This window comes from Phyllostomus discolor, chromosome 1, assembly GCF_004126475.2.
Source record: "Phyllostomus discolor isolate MPI-MPIP mPhyDis1 chromosome 1, mPhyDis1.pri.v3, whole genome shotgun sequence".
Classification (NCBI taxonomy): Eukaryota; Metazoa; Chordata; class Mammalia; order Chiroptera; family Phyllostomidae; genus Phyllostomus; species Phyllostomus discolor.
This window is the reverse complement of record NC_040903.2, coordinates 208,688,223-208,713,945: the sequence shown is the minus strand read 5'-3', so window position 1 is coordinate 208,713,945 and position 25,723 is coordinate 208,688,223. Positions and strand designations below refer to the sequence as shown.

The following is a 25,723-nucleotide window of genomic DNA, read 5'->3' as shown; positions in this document are numbered from 1 at the left end:
ACCTTAGGACAGTCACTAAAAATAAGGAAAAAAAGATAATCATTTGATAGTGGAAATAAAATGGGAATCATCAATTAAAAAAAGGCAGAATGAGAGAGAAAAAAGGAACAAAACATATGGAACAATAAAAAACAACTAGAAAGACGGTCCTGATTGTGTCAATAATTACTTTAAATGGTAATGGCCTAAACACCCCACTTAAAAGCAGAGATTTTTGGATTGGACAAAAAAGCAAGACCTAACTATATACTAGCTCCAAGAAAACCATTTAAATATTGATATATAGGTAGACAAAAAGTAAAAATGTATACTATGCCAACAAAAATCAAAACGAAGTTAGAATGGCTGTAATATTGTATCAGAAAGTAGAATTAGGAACAAGGAACAGTGCAGGAGATGAAGGGAGATACTAGCTAATAGAAGGAGTCAGTTCATCTGCAAGACGCTGTAATCTTAAAACTGTGTGTACCTAAAAATAGAGCTTCTAGATATAGAAAAGAAAACGTACAGAAGAATTTATAACATTAAATGCTTAGGTTAGAAAGGAAGAAAATCTCAAAATCTCGTTTAGTCTGTGGGACCGTGCTAAAACTGTGTTCTGTCGCCGTCTTCATTTTACCACTGAGCAAACTGAGGGCCAGAGAGGCTGGGACTCACCAAAGTGGAGGAGCCGGGCTTTGAACCCAGAGCGGCGGCCCACCTCCAGCGCATTCCTTTCTACTGCAGATCTGAATTTGTAGGCTGAGCCTTCCTTCTGTGTGCTAAGAAGACCGGGCACAGAGGGATGAAAGAAAGGCAGGACAGCTCCTGGTAGATTTTCTAGACTGTGGTGGGGAAAGCGGATTGCTCTCTGCCCATCGTGTCCACAGGGAGAGCAGTCGGCCGGCTCCCGAGTTCCCCACGGCGGCGCTCAGCACCGGGAGGCTGGGGAGTCGTCTGCAGGGCTCGGAGGGAGAGGCAGCGTGAAGCCCAGGGGGCCCTGCCCGGTCAGGCTCAGAGCAGGAGAGGTGAGAGACAGGCTTCTCCAACACCAGTCCTTCTCGGCAGCGTTCCACCAGCCAAGAATCGGTTCAAACTAGAGAACTTAAGAAGCAGCGAGTGCATTTTCACGTGGCGCTGATGCAGAAACAGTTACGGGGTGGAACCTCGGGAGCCCTGGCGATGTAAAAAGTAACATAACAAAACCAGGAGGTTGAAGAGAAGGCAGAATAGAAGGTAACATGAAGTATAACTATGCCGGTCTCCTCGTCTTTACTATGACTCCGGAGATACCGTATGAAATTGAAATACGTTGGTAAAAGAAGCACCCCCCTTCTCTCTCTCTCTCTCTCCCTGCACACGCCCACACACACGTAATAAATATGAAATATTTTTAACTCTAGAGAGACCTCTTATGAACTATGTGGGGAAAATCTCCACACTTTTCCGAAGTGGAATGATTACTTGGGTCGCACCTTCATTTCTTCTAGCAAATTTAATTAAAATTACATGTAATGCTTTAAATTTAAAACTGACAAAGAACACAACCTCACTTTCTGGAAAACGATTTTCATTTTTCTCTCCTCTTGATACATGCGGATACAGAAATGTCTGGACTGTTGTTCAGTCGATGTTAACTGGTTATCTGTGGTGGAATTTTAAGATAATTTATAACTTTCTTTTTGTCCTCTTCTGAGTTGTTTTTGCTTTTAAAATAATCATGGCATTCTTTGAAATTAAAAACTATTTTCTAAAGCGCACGAAGGATAATTTTTAAAGGCTTCAGAGTTGCACTCCCAAATGGAGATGCCAAGGAAACAGTTCGATGTGTGAGCCTGGAATTCAGAAGGGAGGTCTGGACCAGAGACTTCCGGTGTGGGAGTTGGCAGCGTGTAGATGATCTTTTTCATATTTTATTTGTTTATTTTAGACAGAGGAGAAGGGAGGGAGAAAGAGGGAGAGAAACATCAGTGTTCGAGAGAAACAACAATCAGTTTCCTCCCACATGCCCCCACCTGGGGACCTGGCCCGCATCCGGGGCAGGCTCCCCAACTGGGAATCAAACTGGCAACCTCTCCGTCTGTGGGACGACGCCCAGCCCTGCTCCCCCCCGCCCCCCCCAGCCACACCAGCCGGGATAGCACCTAGATGATTTCTGAAGCTCAGAGGAGTGAGTGCGATCATCTTGGCCGTGGGCTCAGGACCCTGCTCTGGGCACCTCCATCACTTAGAGAGTAAGCGGAGGAGGGCCCTGCGTGAAACACAGAAACGCTCACGCTTTCTGGAGGTAGGAGGAGCGCCTACCTCTTAGCGCTTGCAGAGCCAAGTGCTAAGTCGTGAAGCAGCCCCACAGCTTTGGTGAGATGCTGGGATGCCCACCTGGACTTCACTCCAGAACATGTTGTTCATGGAGTGTCTGCTGCTTTTCTTTTCCCCAGACCTCGTGACTTAGAGAACTAGCAGTTGCTTCTTCAACTCTTTTTGGGGAGTCATTTTAAGGCCCCTAGAATATTTTGGGGTTTGGCTGACATCAGGGTCCTTGAAGAGCTGCTGAATACTTTCAGCAAATGCGGGGACAGTGTTTGGAGAGCCCCTGTGTGGTGTTTAATGGGCCACAGTAGCTTCTGTTTGCTGAGTGCTTTACCTGACTTGTGAGTTTAAAGGAGAGTAGCCTGTGGGATAGTCCATGCCTATGCAGAGCTCACCATAACCCACTCCACTTGCAAGCCTTTCTCCCGATTAGTTGGAAGCCTTTCTCGCAAGGCTAAAAATTTAAACTTTTGAAACCTCGTTATCTGTCCACGAGAGGTCAAGTCCGGGAGACCAGAAGCTTAGGCTGTTCGTCTCAGCTCCTCCCCTGAGGACAGACAACGGCCGCTCAGTCCACAGGCCTCCCTTCTGTAGCCTGGAGAGTCGGTCGTCCGTCCCTGGTTAATTTTAGGCCGGGCCGGTCATGGCGCTTCTCAGCTCTTTGGGAGCTCGCGAAGCTCACGCGGGGCTGAAGCTGCAGCCTGCCCGTCAGTGGCCTTGGCCTCCGGTGGATAACGACTATTTCTGCCTGTTGCTGGGACTGGCTCCTGTCTTACGCAGCCTCTCTGTCAACATCCTGGCATTTAGCAGAGCCACTCCGGCCCTAATGCTTCTCCTGGCTCCAGGCACGCATCGGCGTCCTTCACGCCTTGGCCCCTGGTGCCAGGAGGGCCACACGTGCCCCTGGGTTGCTCGGTTGCCTCCTGTCTCCGAGAAGTCGTTCTCGCTGCTCTCCTGGCCCTGGCACGTCTGCACCGGGGCCTTTGCACCGACGTCTGTTTGCGCAAGGAAGTCCATTTTTCAAGCTGTGCCGTACGTGCAGCAATAGGGTTTGAAGAAAGCAGACTTGGATGTGGATCTGATTAGTTTTTCGGTTTTCTCCCCTTCTAGGTAATCCTTACTAATATCCAAAACAGAAGCCCTAAGCCTGGCCCTGCTCCCCACGATCAAGAACTAGGCTTTTTCCTAGAAACAGGACTTCAGAGAGCCCATGTCCTCTATTTCAAAAATGGGTAAGCCTTCCTCGCTTTTTCTAAAGAAGGAGAATAGAAAGCTTCATAACTAACACTGCCTTTAGTTTAGTTATTATCACAAAAACGATTTTAAAAATGAACTATAATTGGGATTTCTTTAAAAAAAAAAACAAACGAACACAGGCTCGCTCTTCTCCCCGCCACCCAGCTCGGTCACTTTCTCACGAGATTTGAAGGTGGGAGGCGGGGAGGGGGGTCCTATGTAAGGAGCACCAAGACCAGAGGGGGGGCATCTGATGGGAACCGGGCTTCATGCTGCCCTTCCCCTTGGGAATGGTACTGTATAGCTGCCGCCCCCGCCCCCCTGCCCACTCCCAGGGTTGGGGGGAAGTGATGAGTTGGAAACCTGGCCCACGGGATCCCCCTCCTTGGAATGGCTGATCCATTCGGGGACTTGGATTGGCCGAGTCTCGACGGTACTTCGATGAACGTGAGTGTGACCGCAATGTCCCACGAGGGTCTCTTCCCCTCGAGCCGCCTGTGCAGGGGGCTTGAGAGCGGCCCGAGAGCCCGAGTGTGAGGGACGGAGCTCGCTGACGCGTTTGATTGTCTATTTTCCTCTCTGTGTTGTCTGATGAGAAACGCCACGGTTCTGTGCCAACTTGCTCAGCTGTCCCTTGTTTTGACATTGTGCTGCAGGATAGATGTGTATGAAGACCGACAGTAGGTATCCGGGTCCCGGTAGCTCCCCCCACTGGGCTGTGCATGGGCCCCCCCCCCCCCAGGCCTGGTCCCCTCCCTCTAGGACACGGGTCCCAGCCTCGGGACAAATGAACAGTGGAGTCACTCCCTCTTCATTGTCACGAGCTTCAAACCTTGGGGCGCAGCTCCGGGGAGTGGGAGTTCACCCTGCTGGGAGTGCACACTTATTTTTCAGACCCTCCTTAAACTGTGGACAAGGCCTGCTTTGCCCGAAGGCCAGGGGTCCAGATTGGCATCGCCACAGCTGGCGCCCCAAGGTTGGGAATGGCTCGGCGGCTTTGGCACAACGGTGTGCTCAAATCTGATCTCAGCCGACACCGACTGAGATCGTCTGAGTGACGGCGCATGTCCCCTGAGCTGAGTTTTGAGTTCTGTTTTCGTTGCTGTTTTCAACGGAGGGAGGGAGGGAACGTGGACCATTTTTCTAGCGGTCTGTTTCTTCTCCCTTTCACAATAAAAGGCGCCCATCACAGAGGATGCCCCAAGCACTGCTGTCCCTCCCTCTGACCTGTGCATGTGTGGGAGGCCGCTATGCAAGTCCCGAGACAGGAATGAGCTCTCCCTGGGGGCTGTCGGGGGTGCTGCACTGGCCCCTTCTGTTGCAAACGCCCTGTGTGAGATTAAAGAGAGCGGGCTGGGCAGCACACCCTCACCCGTGAGAGCTGTCCGCTGAGGAGGGAGGAGCAGGGCCCTGGGGCTCTGACCTCCTGCTGTGAGACGCCCACTGCCCACTGCCATCCAGCTGGAGAATGATGGTGACGAGAGCTTCATTATTTGCCACTCGATGGTGGACTCCATGCCGGGAGTTGCTTGCTGCCTCATGTCTCATTTTACCCAAGTTCAAGGGGAGCCGCCCTGACGTAACCACAGGCCCGTCGCCCTTCCCTCTGGGCTCTAGAGACCAGGGGCTACATCGGCCTGGCTGTTCTGCAGGGTCTTTGCACGCTGCGGCGGCGTCTGAAGGCTGGGCCTGCGCAGCAAGAGATTACTCTTGGGGGCGGTGGAGGGGGAGGCCAGCTTTGGGACCGCAACATGTGGACGAGAGGAGAGAAATCGGGGGTTTCGGACAAGCCAAGTGCCATCAGGGTTACTCGGGGCCCGAGAGCCACGCTGGGGGTCATGTGTCAGCGGGCACCTGCGGTCAGCGGGCACCTGCGGTCAGTGTCCCCAGGGTGCCAGTGGAGGCGCACGGAGGCGGCTGCTGCCCCTGAGCACCCGTGGTTTCCGCAGTTCCACTCCCAATGCACCTGCTCCCTGGCCGTCTCATTCCTTTTCTGTTTCCTGCATTTTTAAAATATGCAGAAATCCAAAAATCATCTCCATGCTCTCCTGGCTGGTGTGGCTCGGTGGGCTGGGCATCACCCTGCAAACCGAAAAGCCGCCAGTTTGATTCTTGGTCAAGGCACGTGCCTGGGTTGCGGGTCCCGTCCCGGGCTGGGGGCATCTGAGAGGCGACCTTCTCTCGCACATCAGTGTTTCTCTCCCTCTCTTTCTCCTTCCCTTTGCCTCTCTCTAAAAAATAAATGAATGAAATCCTTTAAATGCGTACGCATCCGGGATGGTGCCGCGGGTGCAGGTTGGCTGACCTCCCGGGGCGGGGAAGTGCCGCGGAGAAGAGTTCTGCAGCGAGAGGCAGAGACTGACAGAGCACTTTCTTTTTGGGGTACATACTGAAGGATAATCCGCTCTGGGGGTGTCACCCCTGAGGACTTAATGAGTTACAGTGATCACTCTTATTCCTCTATGAGTCCCCATCTCTGTCAAGAGTGAGTGGTCCAGGAGCCAGACTGGTGCCCTTGAACCTCTCTCAGAGAGAACCCGAGCCCCGGACCGGCTCCCGGGCCCCTCCGAGCCCCTTAGATCCCAGTGACACTTTTGTGGACCTTTCCTTCGTCGTCCTTGACCCTCACAGCGGCATCTTGCGGTGTGCGCTGCCACCTGTGGCGAGGTTGGCGGTGCGAGTGGCCTTGCCCCCGTTTCCACCCGGGGACCTGGCTCCCACGTTCTGCCTTCGGGCCTTTTAGCCCTGCACCTCCGAGGACGAAATGCCGCCCCTCTGGGTGGAGGGGCTTGGCCGGACCCTCAGACAGTGGCCTCGGCCAGCGCCCTGCCCCTCTGTGAGGGCACACCCGGCCCCTGGCATGAGGCCTCTCCAGGGACGTTCCCAGCCGCTGGTGCCCGGGGTGTCCCCATCATGCCCTTCCTCCCGCCTCATCCACAGCCTGTCCCAGATCCTCTGCTCCTTCTCCTCGCCTCCCCCTTTTCCTTTCTCTCGCACCCTGGGTCCCCTTTCTGGTTGCCGCCCAGCCCTGTGTGTCCCCGGGCACGGTCTGACCCGGAACGCACTCTCTTCAGTCTCGCAGCTGTGTCACTCATCCCAGTGGGCGGCCGCGGCCAGCCGGGTAAGGACGAGAAACCCTGCTCAGCCTCTGCAGAAGGCGAGATCACAGAGCCTTAGCCTCAGGGGACCAGGATGGCACCTCCAGGGTTCCCCGGGCCCCGAGCCAGCAGGCCTGATCTGGAACCCGCCCTTCTTCCTCCTCTTTGTCTGTAAAATAGGGCTCATCCACCTATGCAAGCACGGTGGTGAGGTGCAGATAAGAAAACGCGTGTGGAAGCCCTGGGGAAGGAAGCGGCAGGCAGGCAGCGAGTGATACATGGCCACCTCCCACCATGGCGATGCCCGGCTGGCTTTCCAGCTGGACACGGGGCTGGGTGAAGGTCAGGCTCCCACGGACGGGGAAGTTCATGGAGCAGGCACCCCGTCACTCGCGTGATGGCTGAGCCTCACACCACCAGCGTCCTCAAGGAGCAGCACTTACCACCGCTGCTGTTTAACAGAGAGAGCGCTGCTGATGCATGGGGTCGGCTTGGGTAGCGCCCGGTCGCTGACAGCCATGCCGGCGTTCCAGACGGGGAGGTCAGCTGACTGCCCTGACATGGGGGTGCTGGCTGTTCTCCGGGTGGGAGAACAGCCTCAGCCTGCTGAAGCGAAGAGAGATGTCCCCTGCCCCCACCCCCGCCCCCCCCCACCCCGAGTCTCTGCAGCCGGAACTGCCGGGAAGCCACTTAAGTGGCATCTGGGATGGCACTTCTTTCCTGCAGCGTCGCTTCCCTGGGAGGCCTGGCCCGTCACCCCGTTATTAAGCAGTGCTCCCCGTTGTTTGCTCTCGCCGTACCCACTCGTTTTCCGGTACTTGCCGCAATTTGTAATTGCACACGTTGGTGAGCTTGTTTATCATCTGTCCCCCTTGCTAGGCTGTACCATCCTCCCCGAGAACCTGGACTGAGCTTCTCAGTTTCCCCAGTGAAGCACCAAGCGCAGTTCGGGCACGTGGCACACTCAGCCAACACCTGCTGGGTGCCCACCCGACCTGCCGCACCCGGGCCTGTGCTGAGAGGGCTGTGTGCCCTCGGGGCGTAAGGGGGTCGCTCTGGCTGGAGATGGGGCTGTTAGGGGAATCTCGTGGTTTCCTTGAGAACAGTTAGATGGAGTGGGGACATGGTGAGCGTCAGATCTGGAGATGGGGATGTCCAGGACTTGCCTCTGGATGTGCTGCGTTTGAGATGCCTGTGAGACAGACCCGTGCCTGAGCGGACTCGTCAACCGGGAAGATACAGGAGCGCAGAGGGAGGGTGGAGCTTGACTTATAAACTGGGAGTTTCAGCAGTTGGTTACATTTAAGGCCCTGGACTGGATGAGGCCAGTGAGGGGCAGAGGGCAGAGGGAGAAGCAAGGACAGCCCAGGGCCCGGCGTGGACACCCGCTCGAGTCAGATGTGGAATAAAGGGGGGCAACCTGTGGAGCGGCTGCCTGGGGCGGGAGGGCCACCCGTGGGATGCAGGGGTCACCTGCTTTGGACCCAGTCACTGCCTCGGGGAGTTTACACTCTGCCCCGGGAGACAGTCGGTGAAGGAGGCAATAGGATCCACGCGGTGTCACGCAGCTGGTCGGGGGCCGAGCTGGCACCCGCGCACCTCTCTCTGACACCTGGTCCGGGTTTCTCACCCTCGGACCATGCTGCCCACGCCCAGTTAGGGCTCTTTTCTCAAAGCGGAGGACCTGGCAGTGTGAAGGAGTATACGGTGTCACACCTGGAAAACAAGGACTTTCGAAAGCCAGTGTAGATGTAACTATTTATGTGATAAAAGGTGTCAGCCAACTTTCTGTTTTGCTTAAATGCATACTAGGTCTGCATTTAATGCCATCAAAACGGGAACCAAGGCATCTTTGTCCACTTTACTTACGGAACTCTAAGACCGCTTTCAGCGGTGAATTATGGGGGACAGGTAATCGCTTCAGTCTACTTCCTAAGTGCTTAACACTCAGTGAGCGTTAAGGTCCCGTGCCTTCCGAGAGCTTTGTCGGTGTTCACCGAGGTGCGTGCATCCGTGTCGGTCTGCCCTTGGGCTCAGCAGAAGAACCGGAAGGTCATTCTAGGTGTCCAGAGTGCAGGAGGGGGGTGTTGGAGGGGGTACGACATCTGTGTACTCTGTTGTGCGCTCCCCACCTGGAGTTCCATTTCCTTCCACTACCGAGTGTTGGACCCTCTCGATCACTTTATCCCGAGCCCCCAGGGTCATTTTCAACATAGTCAGTGTTGCCTAGTAACATAACTGACATCTTATCTTGGTTAGGTTTCCAAGGAAATGGAATTGGAAAGTTAGCCAGAGGTCAGATTCTCATGCAGGAGAAGAAAGTGATTCGTTATGCCTTTGTCCACACTGTCTGTTTTCTTACCTGACTTGTCTACTGTCTGTCTTCCCTCACTGGAGCACAAGTCCCACTTGGGGAGGAATTGTATCTGTTCTGTTGGGGAAGGGATCTTGAGCAGTGTCTGGAATACAGTTGTATGTGAAGGAATGAATGAGTGAGTGAATGAACTTTTCATTTTCAGTTGAGGTGGCTCTGGCTCACAGATGCCTAGCAGTTGAGTGTCTTCTTTAAGGTCCGTTAACGCAGCTTCCATTTGCTGAGAGCTAGATCGACTCTCTGAGCCCTGCGCTCGGGGCCGGGGATGTAAGGATGGACAGAACCACCTGGGCCAGCTCCCGGGACCTGCTGCTCCGGTGAGGCTCCTCGGTGGCCAAGAGGGAGGTGTTCCTTGACCATCGGCGTTAGGGTTCCCTCCCTGCACGTGACGTCCTTCTGTTAAAAGAGGGTGCAGGGGGCCAGGTGTCAGATCAGACGGTTTCCTTGATCTCAGAGTAAAACGGTACATTTTCTGGGTCCGCCCTGTCTCCGAGGTCCGGGAGGGGTGCTGTTGGACTGTACTCGCTTCTGGACGGGATCCCAGAGCCCCCGCAGCGGGGAGGGGAGTTGCGGTCTCTGCGGTTTACTGGTTTGAGGACATTTGCTCCCAGGGCCTCCCAGACCCACATTTTAAAAATAAAATGACGCCGCTCTTCGAGGGCTGAACAAACTGGACACCAAAGCATGGGAGGAAAGCGTGCCAGTGCTGCCTTTGCAGGCCCCGCCCCTCAAGGGCAGACCGTGGAAACGGCTCGTGCACATTGGGAAGGAGGAATTCACATCCCCTCCAGTGCAGGAGGAAGCGGGAGCTCATGCTCGGGGGCTGTGGGGAGCTTCCCTGGTAACCTAGTGACGTCTGGGTGCAGAGCAGGCCCTGCTGCGCCCACTCTGGGGAGGAGGGTGTGTGGAGAAAGCTGGCAGAGTCCCTGCCCCGTCCTGGCTCGTGGTTAACCCAGGTCTTCCTCCCTGGCCGAGGTGCCAAATGCAGTCACACCTTACAGGAGGGCGGTGGGGTGGAGGCCCCAGCTCTTTCCAAGGGATACTTCTTACCTATTTCTTTTTATTTTTTAAAGATTTTTATTTCATTCTAAATCATCAGTTTTTTTCTTCTTTTTGTTTTCCAGAGGTATTTTTGGTTAATTCTTAGAGATTGAGCTAAAGCCCAGAAAGTTACTGAGACATTTTTGGAGAATTTGTGGCTTTTTTAAAAGGAAACACTATCATCTATTGACAAGGAGAGGGGCCACTGGTTTCCTTACGCCTGCCTTTGCGCACTGTCCGCATGGAGATGTCTGCGGTAGATCTGCTTATCAATGAGGAAATGCACAATAAAATCGTGTGCTCTCATAGCAAAGTCTTGCATTAAATTACAAGATTTAAAAAGTTAATGAAGCCCTGGCTGGCGTGGCTCAGTGCATTGAGTACAGGCCTGCGAACCAAAGGGTCGCCGGTTCGATTCCCAGTCAGGGCACACGCCTGGGTTGAGGGCCAGGTCCCTAGTTGGGGGCTCACGAGAGGCAACCACACACTGATGTTGCTCTCCCTCTCTTTTCTCCTCCTTTCCCCTCTCTCTAAAATAAATAAAATCTTTAAAAAATAAAAATAAAGTTAACAAATTAGCTTTTAAATTGATGTTTGTTTATTCCACTTTCCTCTCTATTTTAGGTTTGAATTTTTACTTTTCAATTCACAGGTGGCTTTGGTGATACCCTCCAGGCCTGGCCCAAATGCACGGCACCCTTCTGCCGGCTCTTCCCGCAGCGTCTCTCTGCGGGCGGGTGCTGGGTTAGTGGGCGTGGCAGCCGGTTCGCCTTCGAATCCGGCAAATTAATGTCAGAAGCAGCCGTCTCTGCATGTTGGAAACCAGGAGTTCAAATATCAGAAAGAATCCGATGCTGTGTTTCTTCCCAAAAATACCCAGAAAAAATGATTAGCCAGACTTGGTAAAATCTCTAAATTACAGATTATTTTTTTAAAATATGCAGTTTTATTGTTTTTCAAGTAGATTTTGAGTTAGTTACGAAAAAACAAATAAAATAGTGCCTACTCAGTTCCGTGAATGTTTGTGGAGAGGCTGCGAGGGGCCAGTCACTGGGGTGAGCTCTGGAGACAGGAGAGGAACACACGATGTTCTCTGGGCTGCGGGCAAGACAAGGGTGTAGGCGGCGAGCGTAACACCTGGCGAAAAGCTGGAGCGGGGAAGATGGGAAGTGGGGGAGGGCGGGGAGGGCGGAGGAAGAAGCTACTTGCCAGGCTGAGTCCATCAAGTTTTTTAGAATAGTTGACATTTGAACTTGGTCTTTGAGGGAGGGGTAAGATTCACCCTACGGCAGGGGTAAGATTTTTGTGTTTTAGGGAGGACTGAGGGGGCGGGGGTGGTAGTCATGGTTGAATGCGAGATCTACCGGACCGGAGCCATGTCCTACACTCTGGAGAGTCAGCGAGGTCCAGTGGTCAAGGAGTGCTGACTCCGGATCCGGCTCCCTCTTGCATTTACCGTGACCTTGGTGACTTACTTGACCCGCACTTGGATGTTCTCAGTTGTAAACTGGGGATAATAATAAAACCTACTTCAGAGTGTTGTTCGGGGGATTCAGTGACTTATTAATCATAGTGTGCTTGGACTGTGTCTGGCACATGGTGAGCACGAAACACGGGCCAGATGAATAAATAAATAAAACCCTACAGAGTGAAGGTTTGGCCAGCTCCCGGGACAGAAAGGTAAGAATTGGCAACTGAAATCTGGGAAGGTAATAACCACAGTGGCAGCATGGTTTTGGATCTTCACATATATCCACATAAAAAAGACACAGCAGCCCTGGCTGGTGTAGCTCAGTGGACTGAATATGGGCTGTGAACCAAAGAGTTGCAGGTTCGATTCCCAGTCAGGGCACATGCCTGGGTTGCAGGCCAGGTCCCAGTGGGGGCCCCAATGAGAGGCAGCCACACATTGATGTTTCTTTCTCTCTCTTCCTCCCTCCCTTCCCCTCTCTCTAAAAATATAAATAAAATATTTTTAAAATGACACAGTAACCAGAGAGGAAAACCAGAAACCCATTTACAGCAAAACTAGATGGCAGGGTATGCTCAAGAATCCCAAAGGACAGGCTGGTGGGGACCAGCTGCCAACAGCTATAGACCAGCAGGCAGTTCGCATGTGTGTGCCGAGAGCAGAAGGAAGCCAGGGGCGCCTGGTGGACCTGAGAGCAGGAGGCCCTAAAACAGCCAGCAAATATTTGTTGGAATATTGGAAAGTACCCCCCAGCCAGTCTGAGATCAGCAGCTGGAGGTGAGAGGGACTTGCCAAGTCAGGTCCAAGGGCAAGGGGCTGGAGCAGCCCTGGCCCTGCCGACCCGGTAGGGTGCTCCCTGTGCTGGGACGGGCCCCGCAATGAGCACAAACCGCTGAGAGTGGATGGAAATGGAGCAAGAAGTGAGAAAAAAGAAGGAAAAGGTAGAGGTAACATGGGGGGAAGGGAAACCAGGAATTACCAGAAAGCAAGCTGCTATATAGTATTTTTAGCCGCTTTATTCAGGTATAATTTACATATCAAAAATCCCCGGGTCGCAAACACACAGTTTTGTTGTTTTTAATAAGTTTATACAGCAGTGCGGTCACTGGCAGTTTAGTTTCAAAACATCTCATCTCCCCCCCCCCCCCCCAACCAGAGGTCCGCACGCCTGTTCACCATCAGGCCCCTACCCTGCCTGCGGCCGGGGGCAGCCGCCCCTCTGCTGTTTGTCTCTCTAGAGCTGCCTTCTGGAGGGATTTTAGAGAAACGAAGTCACAGAATCTGTAGCCCTTTGTGTCTCGCTTCTTCAACTTAGTAAGGTGTCTTTGAGGTTCACCCCCATTGTAGCGTGTCTCAATAGTTCCTTCCTTTTTATCATGAAGTAGTTCTTTCCTTGTATGGATACACTATGTTTTGTTTATTCATTCACTAATTGACGAACGTTTAGTGAATTGCCCATTCACTAACCGGTGAACATTCGGGTAGCTATTATAAATAATGCTCCTGTGAACATCTGCGAACAAATGTGTCCGAGGGCACTTCTTTTCCTTTCCCTTGGACGGAATCACGGGAGTGGAATCTGTGGGTCCTGTGATAAGTTCACATTTAGCTGTTCAAGACACTGTTCCCCACAGTGGCTGCACCATGTTACATTTGTGAGTTCCAGTTTCTTTCTGTTCTCTTCGGTGCCTGGTATCGTCAGTTTTCAAATTAGAGCTAATTTGGTGGGTTCGTAGTGGTGTCTCACTGTCATTTTAATTTGTATTTCTCTAATGATTCATGATGTTCAGTAACTTTTTATGTGCCTGCTAGGCATTCGCACGTCTTCCGTGGTGAAACATCTGTTGGAGTATTTTGCCCTGTTTTCAGTTGGATTGTCATTATCAAGTTATGAGTTCTTCATGCATTATGGATACAAGCTCTTTACCAAATACAGCATTTGCAAATATTTTCTGCCAATTTATGGCTTGTATTTATTTTTTAATTATGTTATTTAAAGAGGAAAAGTTAATTTTAAGGAAATCCAATTTTTCAATTTTTCTTTTCTTTTTATGGATTTTCCTTTCGGTGTTATAGGCAAGAAATTTTTAATCTAAGACCACAAAGATTTTCTTTTATATTTTTTTTCTACAAGTTTTATAGTTTTTTAACTTTTACATGTAGGTGTCTAATCTATTTTGAGTTAATAATTATGTACGGTATGAGGTAAGGATCTGAGTTACTTTTTGGGGTATCTTGATACCAATTGTCTAAGCACCATTTGTTGAAAAGTTCTCTCCATCCCTATTAAATTTCCTTGACACATTAGTAAACAGGTAACTAGTTGAACATGAATGTAAAGATTTATCCTGGAGTCTCTGTTTGGTTTTATTAACTTATATGTCTGTTCTTAAGCCAGTGCCATACTGTCCTGCATATATAGTTTAATAGCAGGTTTTAAAATTAGATGGTGTAAATCCTCTAAGTTTGTTCTTTTTCAAAATTATTGTGGCTATTTTCAGTCCTTAACATTTTTATATATGTTTTAAAGTCATCTTGTCAATTTTTACCCAAAAAAGCCCTCCAGGATTTTGATGAGGACTGTAGGCAATCGATCTCTAGATCAGTTTAGGGAGAATTGTCGTATTACCAGTAGGGAATCTTCCAATCCAAGGTCTCCCTAATTATATCTTTAATTTCTCTCAAAAATGTGTATAGTTTTTATTTTATGGGTTTTGACTTTTTTGTTAAATTTTTGATGAGCATTTTATTCTCTTGTAAATTGAATTGTTTTCTTAAAATTTTCAGATTATTTCTTGCTAGTATAAGAAATACTGGTTGTTGTATTTAAATATGGATATTGTATCCTGCAGCCTTGCTAAACTTACTAATTAGTTCTTGTAATTTTTACATAGATCACTTAGGATTTTTACACATGGGATCATGTCATCTGTGAATAGAAGCAGTTTTGCTCCCTCCTTTCTACACAGGCCTTTTATTTCTATCTGTTGCCTCATTGCATTTTCGAGAACCTCCAATGCTGTACTAAATGCAAGGGGGGCGAGCAGACGTGTTAATCCTGCTCCCGCCTGACCTCAGAGGGAAAGCATTCAGCCTTTCCCCAGTTAATACCAGGTGAGCTGTAAGATTTTTAGAGATGCCTCTTCGTCTCTAGCAATATTTCCCCGCTTGCAGACTGTCTCTTCTGATGTTACTTGGAGCCACTCCAGCTTCCTCGAGGTTGCTGCTTACACAGTGTGTCTTTCTTATCCTTTTACTTTCCTCCTATTTGTGTCTCTGGATTAAAGCGTCTCATCTGTCAGCTACAGACGGCATGCAGTTGGACCTGACTTTTTTACCCCGCATAAAAGTTGTTGCCTTTTGATCAGACTGTTTAATCCATTCACATTCGCTACATTTGCTGTCGGTGTGGTCGGCTTTATTTTACATCTGCCGTTCTGTTCGTTTTTCACATGTCTCATGTCTTTTTTTGCATCTTCATTCCTCCCTGTGACCCTCTTTTGTGTTAAAAAGTATGTTTTTTTAATATATATATATTAAAGATTTTATTTATTTTTATTTTTAGAGAGGGAAGAGAGGGAGAAAGAGACAGAGAGAGACATCAATGTGCAGTTGCTGGGGGCTGTGGCCTGCAACCCAGGAATGTGCCCTGATGGGGAATCCAACCTGTGATGCTTTGGTTCGCAGCCCGAGCTCAATCCACTGAGCTAAGCCAGCCAGGGCTAAAAATACGTTTTTGATATTGCATTTTAATTTCTCTGTTGACTTTTTACCTGTATTTTTAAAAAATGTTTTATGGTGATTTCTCTATGAATTACAGGGTACATCTTAAATGGTCACAGTCTGCCCCGGGTTAATACTGACTTAGTTTCAGTGAAGTATACAGTGTGGCCCTAATGCAGCTGCATTTCCTCCCTTCTTTGTGCTGTTAGTGTCTGTATGTTACAGACACCACAGTGCAGTGCAGTAATTATTCCCTTATATTAATACAATCTTATTTGTTAGAAACTAAAAGAAAAGATTTTAAAATACTGTATTTATGATATTTATATTTACCCACATATTTACACTTCTGGTACTTTCATTAATTTATTACTGGGGATTCCGATTTCCCTCTGCTGTCATTTCCTTGTGGTCGGAAGGACTTCCTGTAGCTTTTTGTACCGGGCGTGTCTGTAGCTACTGATTCTCTCACTTTTGGTTTAGTTGGCAGTGTCTTTGTTTTGCCGTCTGTTCGGATGACAGTTTCACCTGCAGTTTCTTTAAGCACTTTGAGTGTGTCTTCCACTGTGTCCGATTAGAAGTCACTGTTAATCTCACTGTTGTCCCCTGTATGGGATCATTTTTCAGTCATTACCTTCAAGGTGTGGTCATCTGTCAGCACTTTTATAATTTTCTGTCTCTGGTTTTCTTCAGCCCCCTTTCTCTTTGTTCTTTGGATTGGATCATTTGTCTTCCTCTATCTTTAAGTTCAGTGATTTTTCTGCTGTCTCGAAGGCTGTTGTTGAGCTCATTTAGGGAATTTTTTTAATTGAGTTATACATTTTAACTCTACAATCTCCATTTGGTTAATTTTTATAGTGTCTATTTCTCTGTTGAGATCTCCCTATTTGTTCAGTCACTGCCATCTTATTTTATTTTAATCTTTGCAAGCAGTTTCTGTTAATTCTCTGATCGTACTCCTCACAGCTCCTTTGAAGTCTTTGTCCTCTAAATCCCGCCTGTGGGCCCATTCGGAGTGAGTGTGTACGGACTCTTCTTTTTCTGAACGTAGGTCCCGTTTTCCTGTTTCTCTGTCTGTGTTACAGCAGATGTGGTACAACCATACATTAGAAAGTGGAAGGAGCCCTGGCTGGTGTGGCTCGCTTGGTTGGAGCATCATCTGGTAAAGGTCACGGGTTCGATTTCCTATCAGGGCATATCCCCGGGTGGCGGGTTCGGCCCCTAGTTGGGGTGCGTACAGGAGGCAATGTTTCTCTCCCTTTCTCCCTTCCTTCCCCTCTTAAAAAAAAAAATAGAAGGAGAATGTTGATAGTGTTTGCAGAAGATAAGTTTTTTGACTTTCCAGAAATTGATGGCGATATTGTTAGTATTGCTATTCTGAAACGTTCCGTGTAACACAGAGTAGAGAAAATGAGTACCTACGGAATGCTGTGATTCCGTTATCCCCTGTGTCCTTGAGAGCCAATCCTCTTGGTATGGGAGAAAGGCAAAAGAGACTTAAGATAGAAAACCTCTGAATTCCTGAATTGGACTGATTGTATCGGGAATATCAGTATGAAGTGATTGTTATTTGTATGTCTGTACGTGTACGTATGAGGGCACACGTCTGTGTGTACATACCGAGCGGCAAAAGTCGGGTTACTGTTGTGAGTACACAAAACGGAGTGTATTCTTGTATTATTATTTATTAATTATAGTATTACTTTCCATACGAACAACGGTGAACCTACTTCTGCCGCACCCTGTATACACATGTGTATGTGTGTGTGAGAGAGAGAGGGAGAGAGAAAGGAGAGGGGGGAGAGAGGGGGGTGGACAGGGGAGGGAGGCCTGACTCGGCAGCAGTGACCGTCCCTAGCGCCTAGACTGTGGTCCTGAAGACCCCTCTTTCAATGAAAGAAACCTCCGTCCAGCTCCAGAGTAGGAAGTACATGAGATGAGCCTGGAGCCCCTTTGCCTACCAGATTGCAAGGGAACTACTAAAGATTTCCAGGGTCACGTTAAAAGAATTCAGGCTAACTATGGGACAATTTGAATTTCAAGAAGGGCAAAAAGCGCAACAGACTCATCGAATACGTTTAAATTCACGAGTTGTGTCTTAGTCTCCAGCAAAGTAAATAAAGAGAACCAAGTATGTATCCTCCTTTGCTATATGAACTAGAAAACCAAATGTTAAACGAAAACACCTCCCTCGGAAATGATTCCAGCCAATACATGAAAATGCAGCAGAAGAACCAGCGTGTTGCCGTTTTGTTAACCCGCAGTGACTTGATATGTCTAACCACGGAGCACCGAGGGCTGCTAATGAGTGACAGAGGGAGTGGTCCCCAGGCACGACATGCCTCCTGACGGATGCGCACGCCACCGGGCGAGCCCGGCGACGGGACGGACCCTGAAGTGGCCACTCCCCAAAACCCAGCTGCCGCCTGCGAGAAAGAGAGAGAGAGAGAGAGATACAGAGACCAGAGGGCTGTGCCGGGCTGCACCACGGCTGCGCACTTTTCCAGCCCACAGGGAGCTCTCCAGATCCAACAGTTCAGCTTCTTTAACCAGCAGATTCTAAGGAAAAGAAAGAGGTAGAAAGGGAACCTGTAGATTAAACGAGATTTCAACAGGCTGGGGCATGGCCTGGAGCTAGTTCGTGTCTCAGCAGAAGCTGCTGATGGGGGCTGACGTTTCCTGAGCCATGATGGTGCCTCACGGGACCCTCGCAGCAGCCCTGCGGACCCGGGGGCCCAGCTGGTCTTCTCGCTCTGCCCTCGCATGCATGTGAGCGCCCAGACTCTGGCCGGAAGGAGCCGGACGTCGTGGGCGACTCTCTGGATAAGACAGTAAAATAACTTTTAGTGTATCTTGTGGGCTTGTTAGTAGACGTCAGCTCGTGTGGATGGCTTGGAGGGGCCTGGCCGTAGCTCCTTCCCCCAAACAAGTGAAGCACTCGCCCCACAGATCCGTTCGCCCTGCTCACGTGCCGAGCAAAGCTTTTTTGTGTGGATGGTGCAGAGGTGCAGTCGAGCTCACCGAGGGACCGGCTGTGCATTTTCGCTGGGAAGGGCCGAACTGAAAGCAGCCAGGATGAAAGAATTTGACCGAGAAGCCTGTCCTAACCGCTTGTGCACACACCCATTTCCCTGTTGTCAGCATTGGGTCAGTCTGGCACCGTGCCTGCTGTCCCTCTGTCCTCCACCCCCACTGGCAGGGGCCGAGGGTCCCTCCCTCCTTCAGAGCCCCTGCGGGGTGGCCCATCTGGCCCTCTGCCTCCCACCTTCTCTTGCTGCACCCCTGCCCCCGCGATGCTTCTGTGTGGAGTCACGGGGGTTAGTCACAGTTTCCAGCTCGTCTGCAGGCCCCCGAGTGACAGGGTCGTCTTCCGCTTTTCTGGGCGCCGGACTCGGGGCCTGTGCTCAGGCGCCAGCTCCTCTCTTTGGGGGCTGTAGGGCGGTCCCGGGCGTGCTAGATCATTTCTCCGAGCCTTTTTGCTTTCCCACTCATAAAGCTGCTTGTTAGCTGAGAGGAAAACTTTGACATAGCACGTAACAGAAAACAGTTCTGATGTTGCACTATTTTCCGCTAAACCACAGATGCACACGCATACCAGTGGCTGCTTTCCGGCTTCTGCCCAGCAAATGTTCATCTGTGGAGTGGAGGGCCAGATGGCGGGTGGTGGGAGGCCGCGGACGGTTGGGCAGTGGGACGTTTGACATCATGTTGAGCGCCGGGCCAGCAGCTTTCCAGGTGTCCTGTTGCTCGGGCATTAGCGGGCACAGGCCCAGCGGGTGAGGCCTGCCCTCCCAGGCTTGCCCCTAGCACCCAGTGCATGCGCCTAGCACCCGGCGCGTGCACCCTCTGCCACGTTTCCACGTGCCTCACTTTCCATTCTCCCTTCCTCCTCCTCTTCTCACCTTCGCTCTCGACCTTCGCCCCTTTCTTCTTTTTATCCCCAACTCACAGCTCTTTCCCAGGCCCCAGTGCATTATCCGGCGGCGTGACTCACGAGAATGCGTGAAAATCCTGGACGGCACCGTGCTCCCTCCGGCCGGGCAATAATACTGCTTTATTTCCCTGCAGACAGTGTTGGAGGCTTCTATTTACTGGCTTACCAGCCAGGCCTCTCCTTTCCCGACTGGGTGGCCTGGTTTGGAGTAGGACCCCACTGGCACCCCCACCCTGGGGGCTGCCCCGCTCCCGGCCCCCTCCCAGCCTCTCCTTGCCCACGCCTGCTGCCGGCTCGGCCCCTGAAGCCGTTTGGACCTGTGACCCCTGCGTTTAAAGGTCTTCAAACAACGATGACAGCAACAACAAACAAGTCCCTTGGACATTTTCAGGCATAGCTTGTGAAATGTCGTCCCCAGAGGTGGTTTTGGAAATGCACTTCTGTTCTCTGCTGATTGAAATGGAAGTGAACATTGTGCTCTTACCCTCGCACTTGACCCTCATGAGGCTCAAGGGCTGTGGTTCGTGCGGAAGGACTGTCTTCCCCTTGCTGTCCTTTCCGCCTGTCCCCCTCCCCACAGCCCAGTTGGCCGGACACACGGGACAGTCGGAAGTCCTTTCATCTACGTGACATCGCTGCTATGAACCGATGAATTTGGAGCCGTCGTGGCAGCAGACCGCCCCTCCCTCCTAGATCGTTGGCTTTTAAAATGCGTGTTGAACTGGCCTGGTGCTCACCCTGCTCCGTGTGGTTCTCTGCTCACGAGGCAGGCCACTCGGGGCCCCGGCCTCACACCGCCCGTGCCTGTCTCCCAGCCCGGGCTGGGTCCGGAGCGGACGTGCTCCTCGGTGGAAGCGAGTTATGTTGGCACTTCGCTTTCCCTCGCCAGCTCTGCGTCACGCTCTCCTAACACCTCGGCTGTGCGGCCACCCAAACCACCAGTCCGAGCCACTGAAACCACGCCAGTGGCTCCGCCGCCCAAGTTCACGTGTCCGAGTGTGGCCTGGCCGTCGATGGACCCAGGGCAGCCTCCAGTGTCAGCTCTATTGACTGAGGCAGAACGGGAAGGACTCGGGGGCCAGCACCCTCGGTCCCTCTGCTAATTAGTGGTGTATTCAGTCCCGGGGCCTGGGGCGGAGACCCCGCCCTCCTCCCCAAGGACACCGGCACTCTCGGGGGATGTCACCCCCGTTTCCTGGGAGAAGGGCCATGGGGTCCCACGGAAGGAGCATTTTTCTATCCTTGCCTGACACCGGGTGTCTTTTGTTATTGAGGACACAATAGGCTTTCAGTAAATAGCAAAGCGAAGGAATGGGTCCAACTGGGGAACACCTTCTGTTTTTCCTTTAAAACTAAATGGCCCCAAAGAAGTAAAACAGACTTTCGTGTGCCGCAAACGGACTGGGAGATGGATTCCAGAATTCCAAAACCAAGCAAGGGCAAAGTGTTGAGGATGATCGTAGTAATGATGGCAAACCCCGAGAAAGCTCTTATTACACGCATTAACTCAATGACTTCTTGCAACCAGTCTGTGAGGCGGGTATATCTGCTAGTGCTGTTTTACGGATGAGAAAACGGAGGCGCGGGCATTTTCCCCAAGACCAGCAGCTGGCGAGTCGAGAAGCCCGAACCTGAGCCCGCACTGTTGGGGCCCAGAGGCCCTGTTGGTTTCACCGAAGTGTGGGTCTGTAGACGAGCATGTGGGTTTCCAGGCGAATGCTCTGAAGGGCGGTCCTTCCTCCTATGCTGGGTCCTGGCCTCGTCTGTGGGAAACGTTGTGTTAGACTGAGGAGTCCGACTGGGCCCCACACCGTTGGGCTTCCAGGGTCCAGCCGAGCGTCACCCCAAGCCCACGAGGAGGCGTGCCTGTTGGCTGGCCCGCTGCCGCCTCCCCTGCACACAGTAGGCCCTCCTTGTGTGTTTTGTGGATGAGGATCGGTATCCTCTGACATTCCCGAAGGGTGGGCAGGACGGAGGACAGGAGGCCCGGCGAGCCTGCCTCGATCCTTCTTCCTTGGAGACTCGGGCTTTGGGCAAGCGGGAAGGCACAGGCCGAGGGCGAGCTGCCCTTCGACCCCAGCCCCTGGGGCCGTTTGTCCAGCTGTCATCCGTGGGCCTTCCGCGCGCCACGTTGGAAGGATCTGTGCGCGTGTCCCTGTCCGGCCCCCAGCAGGCTCTCTGTGCCTTTCTGGGCCCCAGCCTCTGCCGCCCGGGGGCAGGGCCTGCCCGTGCGCTGCCTGCCGCCGGCCGGCTGACCCTAGCGCCCGGTTCACTCGCCTTGTGTCACGAGGAAGCTTCTGCTGCTGAGGCAGTCCAAAAAAAATGTTGTTAAGCCTAGTACAACTCTCATTAGGTTTGCAACGAGACTTCCGGAAGCTCTGCCTGCTTGTCCAGGTCCCAGAGTGGACGGTTGCCACCCCCTCCGTCACCATATCTAGGCTGCAGCTGGCTCGCCCCGCGGATCCGAGAGAGTCCTTGCTAACGAGGCCAAGGTTGTGGGTTTGATCCCTGGCCCCCGAGTGCAGCGAGCCATCTGTCTTCACAAATGCATGTCACTGGATACGAGCAAGGCGTGTGTACACAGGGAACAGGAGCTGGGACCCGTTCCGGGAAAAAACGGCGCCCTGACGGCCGGCCAGGGGTGTCCTTTCGGACGGTGAAGGATGTCTCTCTCTTCTCCCACTTCCCAGGCCGGGGTGTCTGGTTCTCACTTCAGACTTTCCCAGAGAGAGATGATGCTAACGGTTATATAAACGCAGGGGAAGCAGCTCCCAAGCTTGAGAACGGAGAGGGAAGGGCCCGGAGGCGCGTGACAGACCCCTGTTTTTCTCGAGTTTTTGGTGTGGGCCGTGTGCAGAATGCCGACGGGCCCATCTCCCGCGGCAAGACTTACCTGCTTTGCTTGTTGCCTTGGTGATTGAGGAAAGTCTTTTCAGCAAAGAGAACGGGAGAGGGATTTCAGAACATAAGGCTGGGCTCACTCTCTTCTTTTGGGGGCTGGTGCACAGCTTACCAAGTGTCGCCGGGTGCCTGGCTGGCTCTGTGAGGCGGCTGGGGCGTGGCGGGGCGGGTGCAGAGAGGGCCTGTGCTCCCGGGGGGGTCACGGTTCGGCGGGAGCACAGACGCCAACACAGAACTCAGTGTGTTGAGGGCCCGTGGGCTCTGAGTCCGGGCAGACTGGTAGGCAGCAGGTGGAATGAGTGCCTCTGTTTTTCTGGAGAAACTGGGAGGGGTTCCCAAGGGTAGCCTTTGACCTGCGTCTTGAAGGATGGCTTCAAGTTCCTTTGGAAACTTCCCCTGAAATGCTCCCCTGAGACGTCTGGACAATCCCCATTATCCACGTGGCTGCCTGGGAGCTGTCGGGCCCGGCCAGCCCAGGGCCGCCGTCACCTGGTACGGGTGGCACCGTGCTGCAAAGCCACCGAGGACGCAGGAGCTGTATTCCGTTTCAGCAGGTGCTTGGCTGGACTGCCTGCCAGTCATGTGCGGCGAGAGAGGAGGGGACGAGAACAGGTGGGAAATGCATCCCCTTGTGGTCTTGGTTTCTGTGCCCCTAGTAGTCCTGAATGTCACTCACTCCATGAATGCCAACGGGGCCCTCTCTATGTGCCAGCCTCTGTTTGAGGGACTTGGGACATGCCAGTGAGCAAAACCAAGAGCTTGGTCCTCGGGGCACTTATGTTCTTACGGGGGATGTGAGACCATCTAAGCCCCCTGGGACAGGGATGGTGGTCTTGGTTCACCAGGGTCTCCTCAGGGACAGGCCCGGGACTTGATACCATAATCAAGCAAAAAGCCAGAGGATTTCTTCACTCTAAGAGACCTATTGTGTTGACGTGTTCTGTCATTGACCTTCAGTTATAAAGTTCTCCATCACAGAGAAGGGCAAAAAGTACTGAACATACTCTCAGAGGGAACCTTTTTCTTATTACCTGGGGAGAAGACGTCCAGCACAAACAGTGTTTTACTCGCTTCAGAACGCTGAGCCTGCGTACCAGTGACAGCTGATCCTGAAATGCACTGCTGGCCTGGGCCAGCGTCTGAGGCCGGAGATAAGGATAAGTTAAGGGGAAGAATTGCATTTTCCCACCGTACTCCCAAGAAACGAAATGAGAAAGTGCAAAAACACTATCTGGAGCTTGCCGTTGAAGCTGCCACCCATCGGGAGGTGACGCGGTTCTCGGTCTCTGATTTCGCCACTTTGAGTCGGATCTGGGAGCTCTGGCTTCCTTCCCACGTGCATTTCCCCCTTGGCGTGCCGGCACAGGAGCCCAGGGGACAAGTGTTCGGGAGCTGAGGCCGTGGTTCAGAGTCGCAGGACAGAGCCAGGCCCCTCCATAGGCTTGTATATAGAGTGCGAATTGCAAGGCCCAGGGGCCCAGAGGCGAGCTGCATGCTGGCGAGTGCTGGCAAGGGGTGCCCTCCCAGGTCTGCAGGAAGTCGTGCTTTCGCACTGGCCTCAGGGCCAGCAGACGAGCCCTGGGAGGGAGAGATGCAGAAGGAGGCGGATGAAACCTGGCGGGAGAGGAAGGAGAGAAGACAGAGTGGAGGTGGGTCGAGGGGGAAGAGGGATGTGCTGCCATGGCGAGTGAGTGGGCGATCCTGCCGGAGACGGAGCGGCGGGTTGCCTGGGTCTGCACAGAGCACAGCAGGGACCCTGGCCTGAGCGCCCCCTGCTGGGGTGGGGGCAGGCAGCCATGTCAGACAGGGGAAGCGGGATTTCACCTGTTTGTCAAGCTGAACGACCGGCTGGTGCTCAGGGACTGGCTGGCCCTTCCTCCTCGGTCACTGCTGAGCTGTTTGGGAGCTGTTCGGCACGGACAGACATGCACCCAGCCCAGGAAGCTGGCCGAAGCAAGGGGCAGGAGGTGAACCCCGAGTTCTGACAGCTTGCCAAAGCACCCGCTGCTCATTCTGAGAACAGTTTACCATAATGAATGCTGACATCATGCCACTCTGCCAGGAGTGATGAAATGGAATAAGTGACCTCATGTCAAGGGTCCTTGGAAACCCTCAAAACCAGGGAGACCCCGTGGCCCTCTTCTCTTCGTTTCGGAGTGGGGATTTTAAGCAACAGTTCCGTCCAGATAGCTGATAGATCTCAAGATTTTCAGAATAAACTAATAGTTCAGAGACAGGAAAGCAGTCCTGTGGCTTTTGTTTATTCCCCTCAAACTGGGTTATTTCATAGCATTTAGAATGTAATTCTTGCAAGTTGATTTCCTTTTTTGTTCCTTTCTATCATGATGATCCACCCAGATTTTAAAGTTTTTTATTCTGCCATCAGCAGTGAAAGTGCTTGGTTAAATAAAATTATGTGGCGGCTAAAAAATGTGTGAATGGTGTAGGTGTCGATGAGAATTGTATGTTTTTGCGTTGAGGATACTCTTTATTTTTCTCTTATTTATAATGCACAGTCTTTCACCTTCAGTTCCTCCTTCCCCCCGCTGTCACATGGATCTGTGGTCGGACAGCCAGCCCTGCGGCCGTCCCCACGGCACCACGGGCCCTGTGACCAGCATGGCGCCCAGTCTGCCGAGACAGGCCTTCTCGGTTACTGGGGACCCTTTGTTTACAAGCACGGTGCCTCCCAGTTTGGGGGGGAATTTGATTCTGAATGCTAACTCTCTCCGGAAATAAACTAGAAACAGTTCGAGGAAAAACCTGTATCGGCTTCCAAGGTAATGTCGGTGCTTTGGGAATACGGCCTCAGTTGCGGCTGCTTTGCCTTCGGATGTGTGGGCATCCCTTCCGTCCCGGAGACTTCCCCCAGTCGTCCACCAGAGGGCCCCGGTCCTGCACGGGAGAAGCCGCCCGGCGCCTTGGAGGGGAGGCGCATTCATCTGTCGTTTCTCTTTAAGGTGGCAGAGGCATTAGGCTCGGGCACTGGACCGAGTTACCTGGGCCAGCGGATTTTCTTTTCTAGTTGTGAGCTCCTTCCTAGGAGTTTCTCATTCACTGTGGTCACTGGAATGCATGCAGTTTGTACTATGTGTATATATTGAGTAATTCGCATATTAATGATACAGATCAGAGACCCGCGCCCTTGCGTTCACGTCTTGTTCTTTCTCCTAGAGCTGCACTTCCGCTTGGGAGCTTACATCTCTTTTTCCCGGGAAGGTGGCGGGGCTCCTGGCTCCCCCTCTTGCTCGGTCTGGGAACCTGAGCAAGCCGTGTCACTTCTGTGCCCCAAGCACTGGCCAGTGTTGGGTCGCTCCCAGCTAGAATATTCTGTGCTTCTGCCCCTGGATTAATAACTCCTTCCGCAAGGAGGGCACTTTCTGAATGGCCACACCCTATCTTGGAGCCCCTCCTGAGCCGCAGGACTTAGATTTGAAACTGCCCTTTCAGACCCCAGCTTCCAGCCCTTGAAACCCGGGTCTCTCCGGTCACGCCGCCTCCACCCCACCCGTGTCGTACAGGTCAGAATGCCGTTCCTGCTGCACATCACACATCGTGGGAGCTCAGTCTGTGACTCCGGAACAAAATTAGACCGCTCCGTCCTACCATCCATTTGTTAGCTGTCACTGCTTCCTTCCCCCCCTCGCTGCTTAAGA

At 52.1% G+C, this 25,723-nt stretch overlaps 1 protein-coding gene across 8 annotated transcripts in view; it reads left to right on the top strand.

The window, feature by feature from the left end:
* The window catches only part of TTC7B (tetratricopeptide repeat domain 7B), a 215,640-nt gene that overhangs the window by 57,117 nt on the left and 132,800 nt on the right, over positions 1-25,723 (top strand). For 4 of the 8 annotated variants that reach the window (XM_036013163.1, XM_036013151.1, XM_036013146.1 and 1 more), the window contains exons 5-6: positions 3,400-3,521; positions 4,182-4,205. The exons of 1 other annotated variant lie outside the window; for it this stretch is intronic. In XM_036013163.1, coding sequence (XP_035869056.1) covers positions 3,400-3,521; positions 4,182-4,205 — 146 coding nt within the window. The remainder of the gene's footprint in view (positions 1-3,399; positions 3,522-4,181; positions 4,206-25,723) is intronic. 3 more of the 8 variants (XM_036013158.1, XM_028507091.2, XM_036013167.1) reach the window with 1 other exon arrangement.